Source organism: Akebia trifoliata, chromosome 11 (genome assembly GCF_017979445.1).
Source record: "Akebia trifoliata isolate Shusen 1 chromosome 11, ASM1797944v1, whole genome shotgun sequence".
NCBI classification, from domain to species: Eukaryota; Viridiplantae; Streptophyta; class Magnoliopsida; order Ranunculales; family Lardizabalaceae; genus Akebia; species Akebia trifoliata.
In genome coordinates, this window is record NC_141385.1 from 2,953,083 (window position 1) to 2,962,788 (window position 9,706).

General features: G+C 34.2%; 1 protein-coding gene across 1 annotated transcript; it reads right to left on the minus strand.

Moving 5' to 3' along the window:
* Positions 1-2,604: 2,604 nt before the first annotated feature.
* On the minus strand, positions 2,605-7,780 carry LOC147390341 (NAD(P)H dehydrogenase (quinone) FQR1-like). The gene is made up of 4 exons (XM_086460121.1): positions 7,556-7,780; positions 6,140-6,233; positions 3,157-3,419; positions 2,605-3,036 (listed from the first exon to the last, which is right to left on the minus strand). The coding sequence occupies exons 1-4, from the start codon at positions 7,576-7,578 to the stop codon at positions 2,805-2,807; spliced, it is 612 nt and encodes a 203-aa protein (XP_086316247.1). The 5' UTR covers positions 7,579-7,780; the 3' UTR covers positions 2,605-2,804.
* Positions 7,781-9,706: the final 1,926 nt, after the last annotated feature.

Genomic DNA, 9,706 nt, shown 5'->3' on the forward strand with positions numbered 1-9,706 from the left:
TTTGTCTGTCCATCTTGTTAGTGACATCTCGAGGTAAATCATGAAATTTGTTATCTACAACACCATTTCGCAGACAAGCACACAATCAACAAAATACAATAGCTAATTGGGTGAATTACCATTTTATGAGCTGAATTTGATAGTTTTAAAGTGACTACTATCTCAGTAAAAATAACGAAACCTGCTAGATAGTCACTTTAAACCTGTGAAATAGTCAAGTTAAAACCTCCGAATTCTTTACCATTCACGTTTTGGTGATTAAAATGAACAATGAGCTGGAATAGTAGATTTGTCAAGTTGGTCACATTTTTGTAAATATTCCTAGCTAATTACATATTATCCCGTATGATTCAATCTTGGAGACTCGATCTAGCAGAATTCAAGATTAATTAAGAGTTGTGATAATCTGACTACCCCATGTGGCATACTCATTCGACTATCTGACAGGACAAGTTCGGAAACCATAGATCTGTGCTCCTTAGGATACATGGCTACACTTCCCCATACAATGTGTATCTCAAGGGAACTGTGCATCTTGAGGAGCGCAGATCTACAGTTCCCAAACTTATCAATGAAAGAAATTTTCGGATAGGCCTCCATTGGGTGAATATATATTGGTCAAAAAATTATCCAAGGAAGCATCAACCAGTATGGGTCAACAGACGTTTGAAACCAAGAATGGCTGGTAATTACCACTATTTCTCTACCATTTTGATAAAGGGCCGAGTAGTTGCACACCGCTAAACTCTATTTTAACCAACTACTTGCACTCCAACATATAACTGTTTAGGGTGTAACCTTTATTTTTAATTGTGTAGTTTTGTATTCTTTGCTTGTACACTACTTTGCTTGTGCTTTGAGATTGATTTTGCTGGTGTTCTCTTTAAATATAATTTCAAAATGATAAAGTATTTCTTTCAAAAGTTACTGAACCAACAATAATTTATGTGGGCATAGTTGAGGAAGAGAATTTTTTTTTTCTTTTAAAGGAGTACAACACTTTCTAAGATTATTTTTGGGGTATAATCATTCAAATGGAGTACAAAGGGAAATTTTTAAGTGATTGGGTGCAATTGGTCATGGGTGGTGTGCAACTAGTTAGTCTCTTTAATAGATTTGTTTATATATAAAATTACTCATAAAGCTACAACGTTTTTGTCTTATATGGTTAATAAGGTTCAAATTCGGCTGATTTTTTGTGAGGATGATCTCTATGGTGAGAGAATCATCCTTACAAAAAATCATCCGATTCCAAAACTTCTTACCCCATCAAAATTGGTTTACAAAAATTGGACGGTCTAAAATTTTGCAACTTGTAAACATCCGGCTAGAAGTTTCATAATGGGCTGGTTTTTTATGAGGATGATCTCCTCACCATAGAAATCATCCTCACAAAAAATCAGCCCATTCCAAACATTTTTGTCCATATAAGACAAAACGCGTTGTAGCTTTATGAGTAGCTTTCTGTCTATACGGATCCTATATATATATATATTTCGGCACCCTACACTTTACCCTACGTGTTTTGTCCTACATGAGTTAGAAGTTTTGGAATATGATGATTTTTGGTGAGGATGATCTCCTCACCATAGAGATCATCCTCACCAAAAATCAGCTCCTTCCAAAACTTCTAACCCTATCAAAAATGGTTTATAAAAAATGGGCGGTCCATGATTTTTCAACTTGTAAACATGGGGCTAAAAATTTCGGAATGGGCTGATTTTTTGGTGAGGAGGATCTTCTAACCATAGAGATCATCCTCACTAAAAATCAGCCCATTCCAAAACTTCTAACCCATGTAAGACAACACACGGTAAAGCATAGGTACCGAATATATATATGTGTGTGTGTGTGTGTGTGTGTGTGTGTGCAACAATTGTGACAACATCCATGAGAATGGTTTTTTGTAAACCACTTTTGATGGGATTAAAAGTTTAAGAATGGACTGTTTTTTGGCAAGGATGATCTCTTTGGTGAGGAGGTCATCCTCACCAAAAAAAAAATTATCCCATTCTAAAACTAGTTACTCTAATTTACAAGTTGAAGAATCGTGGATTGGCAATGTTTTTGTAAACCACTTTTGATGAGGTTAGGTTTCAGAATGAGCTGATTTTTTATGAGGATAATCTCTATGGTGAAGAGATCATCCTCACCAAAAATCAGCCAATTCCAAAACTTCATACCCCATATAACACAAAAACTATTTTCATAGATGTTATCACAATTATTGTCTCATGAACCGCCCCCATATATATATAGGGATAAGTTCGGCAGCCAATGTTAAGGAACCAACAATTTGTCTTTTATGACTTAAAAGTTTCAAATTGAGTTGATTTTAGGATGATTCGGATATCATCCTCACAAAAAATCAGTCCAATCTGAACATTCTAACCCCATCAAAAGTGTGGATCATCAATTTTTTATCGATAATTTATAAACCATTTTGATGAATTTAGAAGTTTTAGATTGGGCTGATTTTTTGTGAAGATCATCTCCTCACCCTAGATATCGTCCTCACAAAAAATCAGTTCAATCCAAAACTTTTAAGTCATATAGGTCTAAATTGGCTCTGCGGAAGGCCACCCATATATATAGATAGATAGATATTATCAACACAGTAATCATATTTGAAACCATTATAAAGAAGAAAGTATACATATATTAAAACTCTTGACTGCAAATTTATTCAATATTACCCTTATTATTTTCATGAGTAGAGAGAAGCATGAAATTGAATTCTAAAGAACAGTACTCTACTAGTATAAAATGGCAAACAGTAAAGTTTTGTAGTGTATATATATAACTCAGGCAACGCCTTTGAGCTTCTTTGTGATGCCAGCTATGTACTTCCCTTGGTGGAAGGCTTGCTCCAGTTCAATCTCTGATGGCTGTCTCGAGCCATCCCCAGCATAAGTTCCAGCACCATAAGGGCTACCACCTTTCACCTTCTCCATCTCAAACATGCCAGCACCAAATGTGTATCCAATTGGCACAAACATCATTCCATGGTGCACCAACTGAGTGATGGCTGTCAACCTACATATGAAAAATTAATTATCAAAAATTCATAAAAGCAATATTAGTTCTCTTGATTTTTAATTAATATGAATTTAAAGTTAGTTCAATTCTGTATTAATTTGCAATGAAGGAACCTACGGTGTTGTCTCTTGCCCGCCGCCTTGGGAACCAGTACTATAGAAGATCCCCGCGGGCTTGCCTGCCAACGATTGTTTAGTCCATAGACTCCCTGTAGCATCCATGAATGCTTTGAATTGAGCTGCCATCATACCAAATCTAGTTGGGAATCCAAAGATAAACCCATCGGCATCAACAAGCTCTCTGGGTGTAATTATCGGTATATCACTCTTTGGTGGTGCACTCATCTTTCCAAGAACCTCTTCTGAGAGTATCTCAGGGACCTATTATTCCATACATGAGTTCAGTCAATTCAAGCAGATTAGCTCTCATAGAGAAAATTGTAAACATGACCAAAACCAAAAAAAAAATATAAAAAATTGAGTTACTAACGACCTTTTATGGTGTGGTTGCCTGGTAATTAGATACATATTTGAAAACAATGTAACAAAAAAAAATTCCCAAAGATTTGGGTCAGGTAAATTAATGTCGTTCCTCTGTTCCAGTATTGTTCTTTTGGGTCTTCCCCTCATTCTTTTAGGACACTCAACTTGATATATATATATATAAAAGGTCGGGTTCATGCGACAACCATTGCGACACACATATAGACAACGTGTTTGTCTTATATGGGAAAAAATATTTGGAATGGGCTGATTTTTTGTGAGGATGATCTCTGTGATGAGAGGATCATCCTGGCAAAAAATCATCCCATTCCAAAACTTTAACCCCATCAAAATTGATTTACAAAAATTGGACGGTCTATAATTTTTCAACAAAAATTGGACGGTCTAGAAGTTTCATAATGAGCTGATTTTTGGCAAGGATGATCTCCTCACCACAGAGATCATCCTCACAAAAAATCAGCCCATTCCAAACATTTTTGCCCATATAAGACAAAACACGTTGTCTATATGTGTGTTGAAATGGTTGTCGTTTGAACATATATATATATATATATATATGACAGCGTTATTACGACCCCTATTACGACTCACATTGCGACACACCGTTTTGTCTTATATGGGCAAAAATATTTGGAATAGGCTGATTTTTTGTGAGGATGATCTCTGTGATGAGGGGATCATCCTGGCAAAAAATCATCCCATTCCAAAACTTCTAACCCCATCAAAATTGATTTACAAAAATTGGACGGTCTATAATTTTTCAACAAAAATTGGACGGTCTAGAAGTTTCATAATGAGCTGATTTTTGGCAAGGATGATCTCCTCACCATAAAGATCATCCTCACAGAAAATCAGCCCATTCCAAACATTTTTTCCCATATAAGACAAAACGGTGTGTCGCAATGTGAGTCGTAATAGGGGTATACGGAACGTGACCCATATATATATATATATATATATATTGGGTCAGGTTCAAGGGCCGTCTAGAAACCGTCTAAGAAAACTTTCGACGGTAAATAAAATTTTAAAATATGGGTTAGAAATTTTGGATGAGCTGATTTTTTGTGAGGATGATCTCTATGACCTTTGTTGAACATACTCAAATCGTCTTTAGCCTACTCGCTCGTAATTTCACCCATTGAAGCTGCTCATAGGTGATAATAGTTAAGTGTCTTTCTAAACTGAGATAATTTTTGACATGTGTTACGTGTATGATGCAAAATAATATGGTAGATGAGATATGAAGCATTGTAATAAGATGTACTGCGATGCACCATGTCATGTTTCTATTAGGATTAGGATAAATTACTATATATATATATATATATATATATATATATATAATATTATAAAAAATCATATCTATGGCACCAAATCTGCACATATTTTCTACAATTTTTAATTTTAATGTTATTGATGATTCAATGTATCTCATGTATCATTTTATGTTGCACTATATACTCTAACAGTACCTTGATCTACCTTTATTGAAGGAGTTGTGATAAATGCATGCACTAAAACGTATGTGGTTTGTGCACGACTGACACGGCAAAGCACATAATCATAGAGCTTTTCCTTTGGTATACACAAGGAAAAATATCTACTGTTCTGTGCCCTTGCCATGTCAGCCGCCTATAGACTGTGTATGTGTCAACGCATCGTTTTATCCTTAAACTTATTGAAGAGGTTACTTACTATTGTACCCTACCATCCTCTGAACATATCACCTCAAAATAAAAATATAAGAGAGTTCATATCTCACAAACATTTAAAACCAAGATCTTAAAAGAGGAAATTGAAGATCACACTTTCAATGGTCTCCAAGTATATGTTTGTACCACTCTAGGGTTCAAGATATTAAAAAAATGAGGTTGGAAGATGTGTGGTACTTTCCCCAACTTTATATCTTTTAATTTCCTAAAAATTTAAAACCATTGATCACAAAGGCCAAGGAGATTGTGTCGGATGTCAACATAAAAGTTTGTCAATTGGAACATTATACTAACAAGGAAGAAAATTCTTTCCAAATTTCATTTTCAAGTTAGAGCATGGTTTTTAAACTCGTCCAAGACCGAGTCGTATTGCCTGAGTTAAGTCGGTATCGGAGACCAACTCATATAGTGTTATGAGACAACCGCGTATCATGAGATAAGCGAGTCGTCTCGAACGATATTTTCGATTATCTCGGGCAATACAAATGAGACAGCGCAGTAATGATTTAACTCACGTGTTAAACGAGACATATCCGAGTTAATCGATACAAACGAGTTAAAGCCTCAACCCTCAATTCTTTCACTCCCAAATCAATTTTTTTTTTTTAATTTTACATTTTTTTTTTATTCATTTTTTTATAGGAATTATTTCTGAATTTTTTTCAGATTTTTTAAATGGTTAAAAACCATAGTATCAGTATCAAACGAGATAAGACATATCGTCCGAGTCAACTCGGTATCAAAGCTGAGCGAGACGAAATACGGAGTTTAAAAACCATGAGTTAGAGTAGGGCTAGCCTGACAAACTTAGTAACGAAAAAAGGCCTTACCAAGGCTAATCCAACGTCCAAACAAAACCTTGAGATTTGTTAGAGAAGCACACACCTGCCATAGTTTGGCTTCAACACCTTCCACGGATGCAGCCCCTTTCTTGATCTCCTCTGCCAGCTTCTCTACATGTCCATACATAGAATAATACCTGCAAAAGAATTTGAATTTTTTTACTCTTCTGGTCAAACAATTGTTGTTGTTCAACATATTACTTCAATAATAGAAGCAAGGATCAGCTAATTTGGTGTCTATTTCTTTCAAAGAATTTATAAATAGAAAGTTGAAAAGAAATCAGGATTCAGGACAGCGTTCATTGAATTTTTCCAAGCAAGAAAGATGAGAATGTGTTGTATTATGTATCAAACTTTTGATGCTTTCAAGTTATAATTAACTTCTTCTTCATCATGTTTTGAATAAGGTAGGGATATAGATTAACCTCATTGACTAAAAAAAAAAAAAATTGAGTCGTAATGTGATGTGATGGAGTGACCTCAGAATGGACCTTATTTCACACTTTCCTAATGTGGAGGTACGCATAGAATCATAGATGCCTTTCACCCGTATCTCGATAAAAAATGTATAATGCTAAAGTAACCTCAAGACTTTACCTCACATAGCACATCCTGACGTGAAAGTGTATGGGAATTATAAATGTTTTTCTCAAGAGGCGAGTGAAAAGCATCTACGATTCCTATCCACTTTTACATTAAGATGTGTGATATGAGGTACAAGCTTGAGATCACTCCAGCACAACTCTAAAAGAACAACTATGATTCATACACAACTCCACGTCATGAAAAGTGCCAAATGAGGTCAATCTTTGAAATCACTTGAGCTTTATTCTTTTCTGAGTCTCGATGATATGACTCACCAGGTGACACACTCAATCCACTCCCTAACGTGGACAAGTTTGGAAACTGTAGATCTGTAAGTTTCGGGATACATGGCTCTCTCGAGATACACCTTTAACGGGGAAGTGCAATCGTATACCCCAGAGACGTACCGATCTACGATTCCTGAACTTATCATGTCAAGGAGTCGATTGAGTATGCCACATGCCTAGTCATATTATGATTACTCTTTTTTATGTTTTTCACATAATCGAAATTCACTAATCACATGAGCCCACGTGTCCTGAATGACGTCCCAATTTACAATCTACACTTGCTAGGCCTGACGTGGTGCGCACTGGAGAAATTTTTTTAATGAGAAAGCAAAACAACTGACAAAATTTGTCCACGCTTCCAATCTCAAAACTCCAAAAATATGAAACCTTTAAGTAAAAAAAGAAAAATTCTAGTAAACAAATGGATCGAAGAGAGGTTAAACTATCGAAATCTAATTAAACTAAATACATTCAACTGCCCAAGTGAACATTGAAGAACTGCAGAGATAATAAATAAATAAATACAAAGAGAGAAACAGAGATCAGAAATCAAAGAGAATGGTAGAGATTTCACTAATGCTTACACGATATATACTTTTGTCGCCATTAAAGTAATCTTCGAAGGTCTTTGTGTTTCTGGACTCTTGCAGTCTTCCTCTGTTTTTTTCCTATCTATCGTTCTCTTTGCTTTCAAGCACAAACGTTGTGATTAAAATGAAAGAGTTGGGGCCTATTTATACAAATATTTTTTGGACTTTTACTACTGTTAAGTTAAATATGACGGCCAACTTACTTGGGATTGCTTTTGCCTAGGGACACCCAACCGTCTCAACCTCATGTTTGATGAAGAACATATTATCTACTTAAAAGATATTTATTTAAGAAAACTTTTATTGGCACCCCAACTTTTTCTTATAACACTCCATTCCTTAAGTTGTTAAAAGTGCACATAAACTCTTTCTTAAGAGTTGTAATAAACTGGCTCCCCCCATGGCATACTAAAAATGCTCTCATGATAAATAACTATACATCCCCATAAATCTATGCAATTGTGTATCCCAATGAAAGAAAATCTATGATTCTTGCACATCTCACATCAAGAGAGTATGGCACGTGAGGGTGTCAGATTATCATCACTCCTTTCTTAATTTTCTATTTTCAAAGAGTGGTAACTTTACAATTTAATGTGAAAGAATAACTCAATGATGTGGTATGTGCAAGAATTGTAGATTTTTTTCCTTCAGGATACACAGTTGTACATGTTTATGGGGGTGTGTAACTGTGTATCTTAAGGGAAAAATGGAAAAATCTATGATTCTTGCACATGTCACGTCAATGAGTTTTTTAGTTATTCTCTCAAAGTTTTGTTAGAAAATCATTACACATTTTCAAAATATAACCCAAGTCATCTTATTTGTCAAATGAGACACATAGGATGATTCACATTGAATATCCTCTACGTTCTTGGGGAAAAAAACTTTGAAACAGACAATACATCTCAAAAATTTGAAGAAACACTTTCCATTGGATTCCAAGAAGATATTTAAAATTTTGTTGGAACTGTAGAGATGTGAAATAAATTCAAAATGTCACGTGTCTTGTAACAAAGAGGGTTCCTTCAAAATTTCAAGTGTTGGACTCCATTCTTGGACTGCACAAAGTTAGCATAATAAAAATAATAATTGGCATTTTAGAAGAAAAAATTTTGGGGTGTGAATAGAAATTCTTGGTGTTTTATTTTATGTTATTGTAATTTTGATGTCAGGCCATCATCACTTTCATGGCAGACTCATCGCCTTAAAATATCACAAATATTATATTATTTATTTTGACTGCTAATTCGGATTATTACATCATTAAAGAATAGTAATGCATCATGTACGGCTTTTCTAATACTTTCGTTTTTAAGATACTTTTCTCCTTCGCCTACTTCTATATGATTTTAAAAATCAGAGCCGTCGATGGCTCATAAAGTTGACCAATGAATTACGGGTCAGAAAAGATCGGGGCAGGGTTGAATTACGTTTCAGTCTTCAATTCACACTCTATTATTAATTAAAGACTTGGCCACTAAAAGATAATAAGAAATGGTCTTAATGACGATAGCATGACTGTAAATTAACGTCATTTCCTCCAAAAGGGTACGGATGCAATGGTACCCGTTTAACCCAAATCGAATCCAAACCAGAATCGAATACCTCAATTTCAAATCCCTTTTTATTGAAACAAATTATCGAAAATAGAATCAAAGGGATAAGAACTGTTAGACTCTATCCAATAAGTATCTGGAATCGATTTATTTTGTTATTTCTTTCTATATTATAGATGATTTAAAATATTTTTTATTTAAAAAATAAAAATATATTATTTAAAATTCTTCAATTTTTCATATAAATTATTGATTGAAATTTCAAATAAGTTACTCTTCTAAAAAAATTATTACTTTTAATAAAGATACATTTTTATTTTTGAAAAAAATAATTAATTTGTTTCTTAAGTATAATAAATTATAACTAAGTTAATAATTTTATTGATAATATGTTAATTTTTTTTATAATGATTTAAAATACTTTTTTTCTCATTCGATTATAGAGAATTGGAACAGATGAGTACTCGTGATTTTTGGAGATTCTTATTTTGGAACTAAACCTGGAATCGAACTAATATAATGATTATGGTTCTAAATTCCATTTATTTTAGAGTACCATATCTCATTCAAATCTTCGGGTACTTGC

Excerpts from the sequence above, each read along its gene's own strand:
- LOC147390341 (XM_086460121.1), bottom strand. The coding sequence starts at position 7,578 with ATGGCGACAAAAGTATATATCGT. Across the intron at positions 3,420-6,139 it reads TTGAAGCCAAACTATGGCAG|GTCCCTGAGATACTCTCAGA; the intron begins GTGTGTGCTTCT and ends ATGGAATAATAG. Across the intron at positions 3,037-3,156 it reads GGCGGGCAAGAGACAACACC|GTTGACAGCCATCACTCAGT; the intron begins GTAGGTTCCTTC and ends TTTCATATGTAG.